The sequence below is a fragment of the Oryzias latipes genome, chromosome 17, assembly GCF_053564925.1.
Source record: "Oryzias latipes strain Hd-rR chromosome 17, Olatipes_Hd-rR_3.1".
Classification (NCBI taxonomy): domain Eukaryota; kingdom Metazoa; phylum Chordata; class Actinopteri; order Beloniformes; family Adrianichthyidae; genus Oryzias; species Oryzias latipes.
In genome coordinates, this window is record NC_136253.1 from 5,322,803 (window position 1) to 5,340,595 (window position 17,793).

A 17,793-nucleotide genomic window follows, 5' to 3' on the forward strand; every position below is an offset into this window, starting at 1 on the left:
CGCCCGCGTGCGTGCATACTTCCCTCTTTCTCTGGAACTCAAACGAAGGAATAAAAACAACCTGGGCCTCTTAAATTGAGTTGACATGTTTATAAATATATCACATAAAATGGTTTATCGACGAGGAGATCAATTCGTGAGTCAAAACAAATGATTCCTTAGCAAAACGTATCCCACTTGAAGTTTCTTTTATTAAAAGTAGAGCAACCATTGACAATGATACCAAGTCTAGACCATGTCTGTATAGTGTAGGAAGTATACTAACTTAATACTACTTTGGAACATTGTAAATTTACAACATGTAGACTTCAGGTGTACTGCCTCACTTTTAGTACAGATCAGGGGTCTGCAACCTTTAATGCAAAAAGAACCAGTTGGTTTAGTTTCAAACATAGCAAGAACCACAAAGTCACTGTTTAGAAAAACACTATTTATTTAGGATTTTGAGTATGAAGCCATGTTTTCATAAAATGTACCCAATTATTTTTTACAAATATGTAATTAAATATAATCTTAAAAAGGCAAGAAAGCCAAGCCAAGCATGGCATTTTCCATCATTCTTCATCCTTTTACTATTGAACACACCACAACACTGATGTAGAATCCAATTTTTAAATACATCAATACACAATGTTTGTTCTAATAAGAAACACTTACCATTATGTTAGTTGGGTCCCATGTTAAAATTGTAAATTTATATGACAAAACTTAACCAACTAAAAGAACGCAACTACAAACCCTTTACTTGTTGAAATCCTTAGCATCTTGCTTCATAGCCAGTCAATGGAGGAATAAAGGAACCGCGAGGAGCTCCAGAACCTCAGCTTAAAGACCCCTGGTATGCACAATGTGTACTTGAAGTACACTTAAATAGACTACTTTCTGCAAAGGGTTGCCTGCTGTTGACTCTTATTAGCAAAATACACCCGATCCTTTAGTCAGGAGCAGGTTTGGCTGGGTTCCTGAAAAACCAACAGGAAGACAACTCAAGTCTCCTAGAGGTCTGGATTTAACAAACCCGAGTGAACAGAAGATCCAAGACATGTGTGTATGTGAAGCATTAGTTTTAGTATGCATTACCAGTAAAAAAAACAAACTGGTCAACTTAAGTACATTTTTTTAAAGCTCTGTGGCACCTTGTGAAATTTCGTTGCACCAGTGTTGCTATGACAATTAAATTTGAGCTCTTAGCTCACAGCAAGAACACCCCTGGTTCAAGTCCTGGCTGGGGGACCTTCCTGTGTGGAGTTTGCACGTTCTCCCTGGGTAGCGTGGGTTTTCTCCAGGGACTCCGGCTTCCTCCCACCGTCCAAAAATCCCTGGGTGTGTGATGGTGGCCCTGGGACAGACTGGCGACCTGTCCAGGGTGTCCCCTGCGTTCTCCCACAAAAGGCTGGGATAGGCTCCAGCAGCCCCATGACCCCAATAGGGGTGGGGGTGGATAGGATGAATGATTCAGCACATATTGTATAAGTGCAAATTGGAGCAAATATGACAAGATAGCATGATTTCCTTTTTTCCATTTAGTTAATGAATATCTTAGATTTGGTTAAAATTTCTTTGCAATTTAAATTGCTTGAAATGATGGGGGGGGGGGGGTAAATGCAGGCACTTTGGTAGTAAAAGAAAAAGAATTGTAAAGCTCAGAATTTAGTTTGTAGATTTGAAAAGAAAAAAAAAGGGGGGGGGGGCAGTCACAGATTTTCTAAGTAACGGGCTCTCATACTTAAATCGAAAAGTTCTTTTTCAATTTTGTTGACTGAAAACCTTCATTGTTGGTGGTTTCTGTGGTTCTGTTCAAACATCGTTTCCATCCTCTGAGGTCTTTTGGCCACATAGGTAAACAAAAACCATTCAAAACCATTTATACAATAAAGACACTTCACACAAACTATTATCACTGAAAACACTTTATTTGATAAAATCTTTGGTCACCAAAACTAACCAAAGGACGGCACTTTCAGACTTGAGGGCGAAAAAGAACACTGAAGTGTTTGAGTCCAGCTGTTGCTTTACATTAAATGGGCCGTTTACCACACTGGAACGGTGTCCACATCTCCAAATACTTTAGAAAAAAAACAAAAACAAAGACTGCCAAGAGCCAACAGGGTCATGAATGTCTGGAGGTTCTGTCATTAAAGTCACAGGATTCTGAGGATTCCAAAAAACTTTTGGTAACAAAACATTGTTAATGTCCGTGATCATTCAAACCCAAAGGAACCAAATGTGCCATTGCCTTCCAGTATAAGCTGAAGCATTTTAAAATACTCCAACAGCATCCAGTTTGGACCCTAAACTTAATCTCTCTCTCACTCTAGTCAAATAGACAACAATGCACTGCATTTGAACTACTTGTCATTTAAGAAAACGAAAAAAAAGAAAGAAGAAATTTAAATATTTTTAAATAAATTATCCAAGTATTCAACATCAGAATCCAGTTTTTCTAAAAACGTTAAACTGGGTTGTGACAATTTTAGCGTTTAAAGGGCCTATAACGTGCTATTCTAAAACCTTTTATAGTACACAAAATCCATGTGTGTGATTATATATCACCTTTGGCACACCAAAGAACAATTTGAGATATTGGGACTTCAGGGTGGAGGGACGCTGGCATCACTGTTGCCGTTACTCACCGGTAACTTTCTCTTTTCAAACCAATTCTGCTTCAACGCATTTTGGAGTGTGAAAGCTGAGAATACACTTCACTGTGTCCATCGACTACTGTTTAATGGTGTTGCTCGACCTGCAAGCCTCTAACAAGAACGGACAACTTCCACTATGCTGATCCTCCAACCTGTGACTTTGTTCGCTAGGAGTCGTGCGTTTCAGTCTGCATTCCCCGGGCCTTGTCCTTTCAGCTATGCTCACGTGCAAATGTACACCTGGTCGGCTCAAACCTGGATTCCACTTTGGCTGGAGATACATCAACCGTGGCGCATTACCACGAAGACGCGTCCAATTCCCTCCGCGTCCTCTCCTCCACCACTTGTCGCCCTCCCCGTAACACCGGCCGCTCTCAACCAGAGGGCTCTCCAGCCTCCCCTCCAAATCATCTCAACCGTCAACTTTGACCTCATCGACATCCGCTCTCTCAAACAAGGGTCAGCTGATTCAGGAATTATTCTGGATTTCAAGTTTGACTCTGCGTTACAGAAACTTGGCAACTAAATGACTTCTCCCTACTTAATGACTCCACCCTTCCTGGCTTTGTTTACCTCCGTCAGCCTCGTTGCTATGGCTGCGGTCTCGCGGTGACATCACGAGAAGTGGAAAGTCCTCTTGATTCCACCCCCCTCATTCTGCTCCATTGAGTGCACCGCCTTCATGCTTCCTGGACCCACACCAACTTTAATGGTGGTTTACCGCCCCACCAAGGCCCAATGAATGGCTTTCCCATTCATAAAGAAATGTACAAGGAGCATATTCTACAATACAAGGACTTGAGTTCCAACACTAAACATAGTTACTTTACTGAACTGATCGATGCAAATAAGGGAAATTCCAAAAAAGATTTTTCTTTAATGAATATCTTTCAACCTCATGACAGTCTTCCTCCAAATTCCAATTCAGGTTGTTTATAGTGAGGAGTGGTTATTATAGTACAATACCTAAAAGGTCAAAAAAGTGTTTTGCATGATATAGGCCCTTTAAAATAAACAGTAGTGAGCATCTGTCTGCATTGCACTAAAATCTGGACGCTAGTTAGTTCCACACTAGTTTTAATAGAGTACTGAGAGAATCTGGGAATAGTCAGGAGAACATGAAGGACAGAATTCACTGAGAGACCAGGGTGGGAAACGCTTAACCATCAGCTCTTGACCTGAGGTTTGGTTCTGACTCGGTACAGCCAGGCTTTGGACCTGCACCCTGCATGCCAAAACCAACATCCTCACCTTGAAACAAATCCCCAACAGGATCTTTGAGACCTAGAAGAGGGGGGGGAGAAATAGAATTTTGAATTAAAATGTATTAAAATAACTGAAAAAGATGAGCGTGAAGTTATTTTAGAGAATCAAACCCATCAGTGCAGTGAAAGAATAATCATCTGCTTCAGGTGAAACACGGACTCACATGCAGCTCATCATGAAGGTTTGAATAAACATCGAGACTTTACGAAAATAATCCACTATTAGTTTGAAAAATGTTTGTAAAATCCAGACAACTATTTTGTCAGCTCGTGCTTCCTTTTAGCATAAACGTAAGGGGGGCTAACCGAAGTTCAAATGACCAAAAAGCAGCACGAGAGACAATAACAGATAAATATAGGTATTTTGAGAATCTACTAGTCTCATATTTAGATAATATGTATTTATGCCTTTTCCCCTCACTACTATCGGTCTGTCATCACTAAACCACGCGGTCGCTTGGGCGCTAATGTTGCGGTGAGCTAACAAAGGCATCATTATTAACCGCAAACAATCAATATTTACCAAATAAAAAAACACCAGTTACTATTAAAACAAAAACACAAAAATAAAACGAAGATTTACAGTTTTTAAGCCTTGAACTTGCCTCTTTTCTCTGCAAAGTGTCGCTGGCCGAACTCCAACAAAGCAAGAGGGGAAAGAGGATGTTGGTGAGGACGCACCTCCATTTATCTCCTCATCGAACCACGTGATGCGCGTCACACAAACTTCCGGGTTTGAGACTTTGGAGTCCTGTCCTGTTCATTATTAATAAATAAATATGACCTCATGCAAATACACAATCAACCAATATATCTCTTATATATATATAAAAAGATGAAAATATGAAAGATGAAATTGTGAACAACGGGCACACAGATTTTAAATTAGCCATTATATTATCAAATATATTTCATTTTGCTTTAAAAACCTGTTCATTATTTTAAAACAGCATTTTAAAATATTCATTTTAATCATGTTGAATATTATTATAATTGTATGCCTTTTTTCAGAAGCTCGTATTTCAAGATCTAGTCTAAAGAGCTATTAAGTTAGTATACTTCCTACACTATACAGGCATGGAATTATATACAGAATAATATACAGAATTATAATAATACAGTAATTATAATAATAAGAGTACATAGCAAATACATTGACCTTTGTCTAGAGGCTCAGAAAGTTATTCAGCACTCATGTTCTGTTGGAATATTTGTTCATTTTCACACATTTTTGTGTGTGTTCTGAGCCGGACAGAAATTTTCCCATCATTCCTACACCACTTGATCGCAGCATTTTTGCAAGTTTCCCCCAGGGGAAAATCAACCCATTGGTGCAATTGGCACAAAAATGAGAACAAAAGCCACAAACTCCTAAATGTTTTGTTTTAAGGTTTATATTGATGTTCAATCACAGCATGTTTTGGTCCAGATTTTATGTTATTTCTTTTTGTCATAAGGTGGATTACCAAAACACTCCACTAATTACGCCAACTCATATCCGGTCTTTTGGAACCGACATACCCAGAGTAAGCAAGTTCAGTCGGACTTCACCCAGAGTTCAGGGTTAAAGTCAGGCTAGTTTAAACATGCTTCCTGGAATACCCCCCTGGACCTCCTGGATACAGAAAGTGCTCCAAGAAAAACCAGGAAGTAAACAATTGTTTTGTTTTGTTTTGAATTGAAAAAACACTTGAGATTTACAATTTGTGACAGTCAAATAAGGTGTTCAATAACTTACAATTATGACAAGTATATAAAAATGTAAATGACATGTACAAACAACAAATGTAAGATAAAATAAAAATTATAACAATAACACAGAAAAATACAAACTTAAAGAAAAGAAAATTATTAATTAAAAATTATAAAGGGGGTTACATAGACATTTAATTGATTCTAAACTTAAGGGGGTTATCAAGAAGCTGCAAATTACATATGATACTTTGGAGTTCTATACCAAGTTTTGTTTTCCATGACGTTTATGAATGGAAAAAAAAAGAGCAGAGATCTTTATGAAATGTAAAAAAATATGGTTTGATTTTAAGGAATCGACATATAGAATTTACCCAAAATAATTACAACATTTACAATCAATTCTGTGTTTTTGTTTTCTAAAATAAACCCAAAAATGACGTCCTTAAAAGAAAAGTCGGCTAAACGTGGAATCTTGGGGAAGAGCCAATAATGTAAATTATTCCAAAAAACATTAGAATAAAAACATTCAAAGAAAAGATGCTCAGTTGTTTCAATATCCACCTGACAAAATAAACAACAATTTTCAGGAATTCCAAACTGTTTTCTAAGTAATTCCTTGGAAGGTTAAGGAAGTAAAGAAATAAAACATTGAGAACAACCAAAATCGGAAACTAAACAAAGTGAACTGCAGCAACCGATGGAACCTTACAGCTGGACAGGCTGGCCCCCACTGACGCTGTCAGAAACAAATCCAATTTATTAAGTTCTCAAACCGTGACAGACGTGTGCTCTGTCACACATGTAAACAGCATGTAGACAGAGGGACAGGAAGTTATTGAGGAATGTACAGAAACAACCAAAACTTAAGGTTAGGGGCAACAAGATCAACCAAAGTCTGACCCAGGAAAAGGTTCCTGTGCTTTTGAGGACATCCTTCATCGCTCCAGTTTATGACAACAAAACTGTTACCTCACTATCACACATCATGGCTATGTCCAAATTCCCACCTTAACCACTATATAGTGCACTATATAGTGTGTTCACTATTTTGTAGTGCCCAAGAAATTTCCCAGAAGTCTCTGCAAAAAACCAGTGTGCATCGATGCTCACTGGATCAGCAAATATAGACAATACATTGCGTTGGAACAATTTTTGCCAAAAAAATGTGTTTAAATGTATTTTTTGATTAAATCATCAACGTTTTTATCTTCAGAAGACAGTGGAGTTATAATTAATTGTCACAAAACACTCATATCAGTTAGATTTTAACTTTATGAAATTCATATCCGCCATTTAAAAACAAAGAAAGTATTGGGCATGATGTCCAAATTGCTTTTAAGATTCGGGGCACTACAAAGTGTTGCACTGTATAGTGTTTTAGTAGTAAGGCTAGGGGGTGGGAATTCGTACAAAACCATCATATTTTGAATAAGCTCATAATTATGGACGTTTTTCTGGAGTATAATTAAAAATAAAAGTCACCAGAAACCAGAAATGCGTTTCCATTTATTTTCAAAATGTAGCTGCATTTGTTGACTCAAAATTAAAAAGAAAAAGGAATCCGCCAAACCGCTTTTTCTTTTTCTTCTTCAACACTGCTTATTCTGTCACTTAATTAAAATGATAAAGAAAATGGTATTTGAAATTTCGTTTTCAAATAGTTTTGCAGTGAATGTGTAGCAAAATTCATATAGAAATGTCTAATTTGATCATTAAAATGGATTAACAGAAATGCTTTTTCATTTTCACAATGTAACTGCATCAAATGATCGAATGACTCGAAAATAAAATTAAATGTCACTCCTTTAAAATGCTTTTTCATTTTCTTCTTTAACATCGCTCATTCAGTGACATAATTAAAGCAAGAGGCAAAGAGGGGATTGCATTTTCGTTTTCAAATTCACCCCGCAAAAAGTGTAGCATAAGTCAATACCAGTGAGCATTTCCAGGGGGGAGATGGGGCGATGACGTCAGCGCTCACTCGGTGTGGCTACATGCTCTGCGAGCCAAGCATGTCTGATCAGTGCAGCCAGAGTCTTCGTGTTTGTGTGAAGTGAGGGGAAGGGAATGGACACCGTTCATGTGAGTAAAAAGTTCCAATAAGAACTTCTAATTATTATTCCCTCCCATCTCTTAATTCAAATAAAGAGGAAAGAAGATGCGGATTTGTCTTGTTAAAATTTTATTTTGTTTGCTTAATTGAATGTAAAGAATAAAAAGAACTCATCTTTAACCTTTAACACTCCTGAAGCTGTGCAAGCCAGAGTGAGAATGAGAACAGAAAAAGAGAGGAAGGAGAAAAAGATCTAACAGTCACGTGAACTAGAATGGCTGAACAAGTCAGCTGTCAAAAACTACACGCATTCATGCCAAACAGTTGTAGTAAAAAGTTTTAAATATTTGCTAAGTAAAGTAAAAAAGCGGTTAAAAACAAGTTTTCCGACAATTTCTGACAGAAACATTGACAAATGACAGTCAGATGTTTGTTATTTTTTGGACAGTTGAACGTCCTCAAAGCAAACATGCAACTGAAGTTTCACACCTCTGTGTAGTGTCATCTCTTTAAGAAAATAACCGATTTTTATGTTTTTGTCTTTTTGTAGAACTTTAATTCCATTTTCCTTTAAACATATAGTTTATTGTCATGTTATTTTGTTATTATTCGTTTGACTTTACAGCACTTTGGAAAATTGGGCATTCATAAAATGAATCAATAATTTATTATGGCTTTTGTTTACTTTATTGAACAACACACAGAGTTACAAATCACATCAGCAAGTACTACATCAGAAATCACCAAGAATATCTTTTAAAAAGGGCACTCAATTACAAGTTATGACAGTAATGGTGACAAAATTAAGCAAAAAGAACAAGTACAATAAAGTAAAATAAAAAAGAATTAAACAAAAGAAAAACACATTTAAAAAATAATTTTGCAAGAGAGGATATTATTAATCAGCAAAAAAATTGTTCAAATTTTTTACGTTTTATATTTTATCAATGTTTTGATCTTTCATAACTTTGATAGATCTGTATCCATTTGAGTCTTTTCTTTTTTACTCTGCACTAATGTATGTAAAATTTAGATTGGAGAAGTAACAGATGAATACAATGTTCTACCAATTTCACATCCGAGTTAAAATGTGTGAGAATTTGTTTGAAATGTACTATAATGTTTGATTTGGCGCTGACAAAGCGTTCAAATTGGATTCAGAATTCAATGAGAATTTAAAATAGTAGAATTACATTAACTACATTTATTTGAGAATGCGGATATATACATATTTGTGGGATAAACATTATGCAGAATTTTTTGCATATTTCTTTAATTTTGTTATTTATACAAAAGATTGTTCCAATGAGTTTCTCCTTTAGATGTAATGCTTTTTTTAGTCACAAAAAGAGTTGCGTAAATAATTCTCCATGGCTTCGAAGAACCGAACTACAAAATGACGTTTACTTGTACGGAACGTCTATTGGTCCAAACCTATTCGAGTCGCTAAGAACTGCCAAGCAAGACCACTTATGATTTCTAAACCCCACCAGCAACTGCATTCGGAGATTTAAATCAGCGGGTGTTTGCGTCTTCTGCGGCCATGAGGGTCTTAATAGGTTTGTGCATTATGATGAGCAAAAAATCCATGAATCGCTGCGAAGGTCGGGGTGTCATAACGCTAGCCGCTAGCTAGTTTTGAAACTGCAGTAGTACAAATATAAATGGGTTTGTTTACTTGAGAGAAATTACATTCACTCGATACCTCTCTATAAAAGCTGTTTCAACTTTAGGATTGACATATCAACATAGTTTTTCTGTTTTATATATTTTTTTGTTGTAGCATTAAGCATAGCCATTCTGTTTTGTAAGTGTGCGAATGGCGCATGCGCACTTTGTACCCCCCCCCCCTTGTGCAGGACTTCAATGCATCTGCATGCCACCAGTTTAGATCTATTAAATAAAGTGACCAGAGTAAACTCCTTATTTTGTTTAGGCTTTCTTTAATTTATTTATGTATTTATACTTGTTGCATGAGAATAAGTGTCTGCTTGTCTTGCAGGAGGGGGAAGTGGATTTATAGGCAGAGAGCTCACCTACTTGCTCAGAAGCAAAGGTCACGAGGTCACGGTAATATCTAGGCAACCAGGCCCAGGAAAAATAACATGGGTATGATCCCAGCTTATCCGCAATTCAGAGAAATAAATTAATTAAAGCTGGTCGCTTTTCATAGTCTACAAGAACATGTTCAGAGATTTTCTTTTTCTTTTTGTCTGCAGAGTGATTTGAAGTCTAAAGGCCTCCCACCGTGTGAGGGAGCTGTTAACTTATCTGGGGAGAATCTGATGAACCCTTTACGATGGTGAGTAACAAGCAAAAGGGACAAACCTACATCTTACTGAGTAAGAGTCCTATCCAGTTCTTCACTGCTCCACGTCACGGGGCTGCTGGAGCCTATCCTGGCCACTTACGGGCGGAGAAAAAGAATTCATTAATGCAAATCACACCTAGGCAGGATGGAGGAAGCTGATTTGCTGTGGCGACAGGGAAAAGCAGAATCAGTGTATGTGACACTTGTGATGTTCATTCAGTCCATGATGTCATTTTTCTGTTGCATGAAGGTGGAATGAAAGTTATAAGAAGGACTTGTTCTCCAGCCGCATTGACACCACCAAAGCTCTGTCTGAAGCCATAGCCGCTGCAACCTGTCCTCCTCACTGCTGGGTGCTGGTATCCGGCGTGGGTACGTGTGGACCACATCCCTTTAGACATTTAGCGCTCTGAGCAGAAACGCAGCATCTTTGTGTTTCTGAACCCGCAGCTTGTTACAAACCCAGCCTGACAGCCGAGTACACCGAGGACAGCGAGTGGACTCCCTTTGATTTCCTCTCTAAACTGGTCAAAGAGTGGGAGGCTGCTGCTCTCCTTCCACAGAGTGTGGCCAAAACCACCAGACAGGTCATCGTTCGGCCCGGTACGTCCGTGCTGCACGCTCCGCTGTTATGGTGCTGCTGGAAAAGTTACTAACAGTTTCTTAATTTACGTCTGAGTCTGTGAGACTAAATGGAAGCATTTTTTTCTGCTAATCATTGTAAGATAAATTGTTTTATAGAAATTAACTTAGCCCCTTGATGCCTACATTTTGTTCCAGGGATGAAAAATAAATGCATTGGTGTCTTTGCTTTAAAGCAGATGCTAAATGAAGGTCATTCTGGAGCTAAAGTAGTTTGATGCGTAGTTGCATCAATAGGCACAAATGGGTGAACTTCAAAGCACCAAATTTTAGGCAATTTGCATTATTCAATCAGTTTGGTGCAATGCAGAATAAAGTTCATAATTATTTCCTGGTTTTGTCCTCTCCTTAGTACAGTTGTAATCACTGTAAAGCTTTGCCTCCTGTGATTCCGTCCTCTGTCCACCAGGGGCAGTACTGGGTCGGGACGGTGGAGCCATGAAGCAAATGCTGCTGCCGTTCTGGTTGGGCCTCGGCGGCACTCTGGGCTCTGGAAGGCAGCCGTTCCCCTGGATCCACGTGTCGGACCTGGCCGGTATTATTGCCCACGCTCTGGAGGCCCTCGCAGACTCAGCGGCACTGCCCCCTCCTCAGGTGTACAATGGAGTTGCGCCTGCTCTCAACACCAACTACGAGTTCACCAAGGAGTTGGGCCGGCTCATGCGGCGGCCTACAATCTTCCCCGTGCCTGCCTTCGCCATGAATGCCCTGATTGGCTCAGAGAGGGCTGTGATTCTGACTGAAGGCCAGAGGGTCATACCAGAGAGGACTTTAGAGTCTGGCTTTCAGTACCAGTACCCGGACCTGACCTCAGCTCTGAAGCAAATCCTTGGCAGTTAACAGTGAAGCTGCCGCTAACTGCCTACGCTCGTCAGAGGGGAAACGTGTCTTAATCTGTCTACAGATGAACCAGATTAATGAACAAAAGTTGAGGGGGTGTTCACTTAATTGCTTTGCAGATTAAATTGGAGTCTGAAATGTAAACATCAGCTAAACGAATATTCAAAGGGATGTCATGTTAAATGCACAAAGAAATGTTTCAGTTTTAAAAAGTCCCCATGTCTGCCGCTAAATGTTTGTTTACCCATTTCTGTTCGTTGAAAAAAGTTTGTGCATCTATGGTGTCTTTTTCTGTTGAAAAAACAAAGTATTTTGGCCAATAAATCTGATGTGCTTTCAATTAAATCCAAAGCTAACATATTTTTTTCTTGCTTTATAAAAACAATCCAAGCCCAAAAGACTCTTTATCTGGACCTGCTTTCAGTTTTGATCATTTCATTGTAGTTTGAAATTCTTGGTGTAGTTCTGTAAAAGAAAAAAAAAAGGGCTTAACTCCTATTTGCTGAGAAAGGCTGGCATGTCCAAAGTCTGGCCAGTGGGCCAAATGCAGTCCGCATTCAAATTCCCACAGGCCTGCAGTCACCTGTCATAAAATCAATAATGTGGCTCCCAGAAATTTACAAGGATTTGAATAAAGCAAAACTTGGAAATGTTCTTTGTCTATGTCCATCATCAGAAAAATGCCCCAAGAACATCATAAAAACAGCAAAAACCCCATTTTCATCAGAGTGGGTCTTTAATGATGTCCTTTTGGCTGTTCAGAGGCTGGAAGGGCCTCAGATGGTTCTCCGTTCTGTGTTTTTCTCCGGGAAAGTGGCTTTTGTTTCACTCTAATGAAAGCAGGAGTTCACAGAACCATCTCAGATCTAAATGACAGTGTTTTGATGACTCTTTAAGACAGCGGGGCTTCTCTTCGGATAGATTTGAAGGTCATTGTCATCTTATGGGCTGGGTTCTCCTTCATCCTCGTCCAGGTTTTGAACCACAGGCAGCAGATCGCCCCACTGGCTGTTGCGAGCGCAGCGGTACACATCTCTGTAAAGACAAAGGTCAGAATTATCAGTAAAAACTCAGAATTCTAGAGCAAATAAACATCATGGATTCCCCAAAGACTGAAGCTGAAGCTCTGATTTATTCTTCTGTGAGTGTCTGCATTCCAGGCCGTCCACCTGCTGTGTTTCCGTGCCGTCACCACCACGTGTTTCAGCTCGCCGTGCGGGCTGCACGTCCGGCAGTGAACGTGTCGGGTTCTGCGGAGCACCGGTCCGATCAACCTGGACCACGTCACAGCTTCTGCTTTCTCCTCCACCGGGCCTTCTCGACGCAGAATTAAATAACTGAAGTTCTCCGTCTGACAGTCCTTATGCTGAGAAAAGGGGAAAGTCAGAGGCTGAAAGTCCAATGGTGATGTTGCATGGAGAGTCTTACCCCTGGCAGGGACAGAGGGTGGTACTGCTGCTGGAAGTTGCAGGGCGCCTTGGGCTCCTGGGCCAGTTTGGGACACGTCATCGCATGAGGACACTGTGAAATCCACACAGAGAAGACGTCCTGTGAGACGGAGTGTCTGCGTGACGGGGAAGCTCGTTTCTGAGCTGATCGACGTACCGGAGCGAACACCGACGAAGGCCGCGGGTCGTGGACCGTTTTCTCCTGCCTCTGGAAGAAGTCAGTTCCATTTGACTTTTACAAAAAGGATCAATCTGATGGTAATCGTCTCCACAACGCTTCAGTACCTTCAGTAGAGTATCTCTGGCCTCCATGAGCATCTGATGGCCCTCTTTTGTGCCATTTTCAACCAACACCTTCAGAGGAAACCGAGAAAAAAAATCCTCTTTGTCATTAGACTGAGTCCTGACATTACTGACTGACTTCACAGAGTTAGGAGGGCAATAAGAAAAGGTGGATGATGCTCAGCTAACCAGGTATGAGCTCGTCTTCCTCCACAGAGTGAACGAAGCTTCTTCTCGATCTTTCATGGTGGGAAGCTCGGACAGGGTAAACGCGGCAACCACCAAGTCAAACTGCACCTGAGCAACAACAAAACCCGACAGATCATAGAGATTCTCTTCCCTGAAAAACAACAACTCTCTAAACTTAGTGTCAAACTCCAAGTTCATTGCTGTTTCGGCTCATCTCTCTCCATGAGAGTTTCTGGTCGAGCAGACGGTTCAACACAAAAGGTCGGGGAAGTTCCCACAAGCTGACGGTTGTCATTGTACAGATGCAAAAAATTAAATATGAGCATTAAAAAGCATCCTTAAGCTCCATATTACTTTAATAATGAAAACAAATGGATTCTTGGCGCTGTGGGATTTTTTTATACCTCTAAAATGTTTTAAGACATTGGATATTCTCATTTCACACTTTGAAAACAAATCTGGCATTTTCCCCTTTTTCCCCGTTAGCTGCAGCTCTGGTGTCGGTTACAATCCCTTTGACTGTTTCTAAAGGTTTCTACATCTCTGAAGAAAATACTCTGACTTCAGCTCATGGAAGAAAACTCAAATTACAAACCAAGACTGATTTAATTCCTGACAAGATCCTCAACTCTGATGATGATTTTTTTAAAAAAGCAACAAAAACTCCACAAATAACCTTTCTCCATAAAAAATGAAGAAAAAAAAACTAACGTTTCACTGTTTCCTGATTTTCCCATCAGTCCAAATAGTTTTAGATCCTTTAAAGAAATTCAAGTTCACTTTACCGTAAACTAATGGCTGAATTAAAATTTACAACTAAATTGATCCAAAATCAAAACGGAAACCTGCAACCACGAAAAAGCTATAGATAAAAATATTATTTTACATGTTGCTAAATAAAAAAATAAATTGTTGATCCTGTTCAGTCCTTACATTTGTTTGGATCAGTCTTGAAAAATGGATGTTTTCTCCCACAATCTGGAGAACAGAAATGTTCGGTGCTGTCTTACCTTCGGAGAGACGGGAAGAAACTGCCGGAAATAGACGTGTTTGATGTGCGGTTCTGCTCTCTCATCGTCCCCTGATCATCACAAAGCACACACATATTTCTGAAACGTTCAAACTAAGGAAACGGGCTGATGTACCTTTGAGAAGTCGCTCTGCCAGCGTGTTCATCGGCCCTGAACTGTCCACACACACCATTTCCCTCAGAAAGTCCCCCCACAGAGAGTGGGACGCCCTTGGATCAGAAAGACACGCTCAGCCAACACTTTGGAGGAAAAACCCACACCGGCAACAATTCAGACACCAACCAGGCTACTGTTCCCAGTCCAGAACCAAAGTCCAGAAGCGTCTGAGGACTAAATGAAGGATCCCTCTTCTTTATCTGAATTGGTAGGTTTGAGGCAAAATCAGTTGGAGAAGACACAGAGAAAACAAAGATGGCGTGCTCCTGCTGCTCCTCCCGTCACTTCTGACCTCATTCAGAACTCTCCTGACCGCTGCATAGCCTCCAGCAAGCCGGCTCGCCATGTAAACCACGCCCATCTCTTCATCGTACCTGAAACACCAAAAGTGATCCAATTCAAGCTTCTTTGACTGTAACTGTAAGATCAGCTAAAGAAAGAATGACAATCTAGTAGTTTAAGAACACGATGTCCATCGTGTGTTTTTAAATGTCTGCCATCACTTTTCTCCACTAAACAGCGATGGGTCAGAAAGGGGGCATTACTTCAGAGGAGTCCAGTGGTAAATCTTTTTCCTGAGTTCTGAAAAAACCCTCCTCCTGATCTTGTCTTCCAGTGCTTTCTCATCAAAATCTGGAACACAAAGTAGAGGTTTTTCCCTGTAAGGTGAGCTCTTGTGACTGTTTTCAGGCATCAGCTATGACTGGATCCCTCCCTGACCTACGGTGGCCCTGGAAGGGCAAATCACATCTACGAACCGCTGGACGCAGAAACATTTTAAAGATCACGACAATTAAAAAGACAAAACAAATTTTAAAAAGCAGCACTACATTTTAGAAAACAAAACTGCAGAGACCAAGAAGAAAAATAAACAATTTGGAAAACAAAATGAAATGTTTGAAAAGTGAAACACAATGAGAAACATCAGAAGGTAGGTACTGAGGGACATGGCTGAGTGGACGATGAAGGTTGTCCATCAATTGAACTGTGAGTTATTTGTCTTGAGGCGATACTGACATCATCATCATCCAATCAGCGATGTTTCTCAGTATTTACCTTTTTACGGTTTTTCAGTGTTTCAGTTTTTGGCATTTCTATGTGTTTTTTCTTCTTTCATTTATTAACATTTCATTTTGTTTTCTTGAAATTAATTTTGTTTACAAAAAAGTTTTTGATTTTTTAAAATTTGTTTTTGATGAAATTCATTGTTTTCTGTAATGTTTTTTATGTTTTGGTTTCTGGAATTGTGCTTTGTTTTTTTAACATGTAATGCTGCTTCATCCCATAAACGTTGTTTTTTATCATCGTCGTTGGGATCTTTAAAATGTTTTTGTGTCGAGTGATGTGTTGAATGATTGGCCCTTCAGGGCCACCGTACTGACCTTCTGTCCTCTGCATGGCTTTCTCCCAGAGGTCCTTCTCCAGGCTCAAAGCTTTCTGCCTCACTGTCAAATCCTCAACTGCTCGCTTCCGGCTCCAAAGGAAGTTTGTGAGTTTCTGGGAGCGACCAGGAAGCTGAGCGATCTGAGCTCCTGGAGGGTGGAGCACACATGAGCATCAAACTACTCTTATCGTTTTGTTTTTAATAATCGGGCTGTGTTTCTTGTACAGTTAATGCACAATAACAAAACTTACTGTGAATCACTGACAGTGCAGCCATCTGGAGGGTTTCAGGAAGACGCTGAGTCTTCAGGTTGGTCAACCCTGGGTGCTTTCGATGAAGTTCTCCTTTCAGAAAATCCTCCTGAGGCTGTGGACGAACCGCAGAACCCAAGTTCTGAGGCAAGAAGATCCCAGAAAAATCTAAGTTTTTTTGATCACAAGATCAGAACCGATTCTGATTGAACTCAATGTGATTTTATTAATATCCATTTGTTATAGTTCCCTTTCTAAAATCACATTTTGTTTGGTTAGGAAAACCTAATTTCACAATTCTAGTCACTTCAACCAAATCAAGAAGACAGAACTTTAATACAATTTCCAATTCGGTTTCTTTCACTGACAAATACAAAGATATATATATATATATAGGACTAGTGAGCCACTATCCAGGATGAAACATCCAAGATCCATGAGTAAATCAAGCTCAAGGCCACAACTGACATTGTTCTCAGTGAATGTCTCAGGCAATGGAGAGCAGAGGATACAGTGCTGGAGGACAGATCCTCATGGGAGGACAAACTCCTGCATGGGATGTACCACCGGACCATAACTGAAGTGGCTGATATCAAGAAGTCCTACCAATGGCTAGAAAGGGCTGGCCTACAGGACAGCACTGAAGCACTCATCCTGGCAGCTCAGGGAGAAATCCTGAGCACCAAACCACAGAGGCAATGGCGAACCAACCAGACATTGTAGTGGTGGATAAAGAACAGAGGAAAGCCGTTGTGGTGGATGTGGCAGTGCCAAGCGATGGAAACATCAGGAAGAAGGAACATGAGAAACTGGAGAAATACCAGGGACTCAGAAGAACTGGAGAAAGCCTGGAAAGTGAAGGTGACAGTGGTGCCTGTGGTAATTGGAGCACTCGGGGCAGTAACCCCCAAGCTGGAGGAGTGGCTACAACAGATACCTGGAAAGACCTCAGACCTCTCAGTCCAGAAAAGCGCTGTGCTAGCAACAGCTAAGTTACTGCAGGAGCCTCTTATTCCAGCTCAAAGAGAAAGCTGTGAGATTGATTTACACAAACAGGATTTTTTTAAAGCGTACAAATACGCTTAGAAATCAAAAAAGTATTGGGAAAAAAGCACATTGGTAAAGATATAGCTGTTAGGCTTCAAACATCTAAGCACACAGATCAGGTATCGTTATATACATATACTATGTCTCATAGTAAATAGTATGACCTCCACAATTAGCTGCGTAATGATAAATCGATTTACGAACCCTCAACATTTTCTTTATTCTTGGTGTTTTCTGACCAAAAACAAATGCTCCGTATGTTCGCCATGCCATGTCTGAACAAAAAACAATAAAATCCAGATTCGGATTATAATGTACTCCCCCAAAAACCACGCTGGGAGTTTGCAGTCCTTCAGCAAAATAATTCCGGTTTTAGCTGAAGTGGAACTTGTTGTCTGTCATCTTTGGTTCCTTCGTGAGATAAAGAGGAGGGCTCACTCTTGTCATCTTTGGTGGTCCTACGCAACTGGAAAGAGCAGAATGTTTCTTTTAATAGCTTTTACTTAATTTCCACAAATTTAAAAGGTTTTAATAAAATACAGATAGCATACTAAATA

General features: G+C 39.9%; 2 protein-coding genes and 1 long non-coding RNA gene across 4 annotated transcripts; 1 reads left to right on the plus strand and 2 right to left on the minus strand.

The window, feature by feature from the left end:
• Positions 1–1,894: 1,894 nt before the first annotated feature.
• LOC144986809 (uncharacterized) lies at positions 1,895–4,616 on the minus strand. Its single transcript, XR_013650659.1, has 2 exons — positions 4,513–4,616; positions 1,895–3,926 (listed from the first exon to the last, which is right to left on the minus strand). It is a non-coding gene; the product is annotated as an uncharacterized LOC144986809 (long non-coding RNA).
• Positions 4,617–9,059: 4,443 nt separating this feature from the next.
• Positions 9,060–11,793, plus strand: sdr39u1 (short chain dehydrogenase/reductase family 39U, member 1). The gene is made up of 6 exons (XM_004078585.5): positions 9,060–9,214; positions 9,658–9,764; positions 9,875–9,957; positions 10,217–10,338; positions 10,417–10,569; positions 11,018–11,793. The coding sequence occupies exons 1-6, from the start codon at positions 9,199–9,201 to the stop codon at positions 11,446–11,448; spliced, it is 912 nt and encodes a 303-aa protein (XP_004078633.1). The 5' UTR covers positions 9,060–9,198; the 3' UTR covers positions 11,449–11,793.
• A 372-nt stretch (positions 11,794–12,165) lies between these two features.
• mettl17 (methyltransferase like 17) lies at positions 12,166–17,630 on the minus strand. Of its 2 annotated transcripts, none has more exons than XM_011486026.4 (14): positions 17,441–17,630; positions 16,190–16,304; positions 15,937–16,086; positions 15,100–15,187; positions 14,847–14,928; positions 14,681–14,754; positions 14,513–14,607; positions 14,378–14,448; positions 13,368–13,475; positions 13,182–13,250; positions 13,054–13,104; positions 12,877–12,969; positions 12,618–12,814; positions 12,166–12,483 (listed from the first exon to the last, which is right to left on the minus strand). In XM_011486026.4, the coding sequence occupies exons 1-14, from the start codon at positions 17,507–17,509 to the stop codon at positions 12,390–12,392; spliced, it is 1,356 nt and encodes a 451-aa protein (XP_011484328.1). In that variant the 5' UTR covers positions 17,510–17,630; the 3' UTR covers positions 12,166–12,389. The 2 variants fall into 2 exon arrangements, with proteins under 2 accessions (XP_011484328.1, XP_004078634.1); XM_004078586.5 differs by having other exon boundaries at positions 16,190–16,331; positions 17,441–17,628.
• Positions 17,631–17,793: the final 163 nt, after the last annotated feature.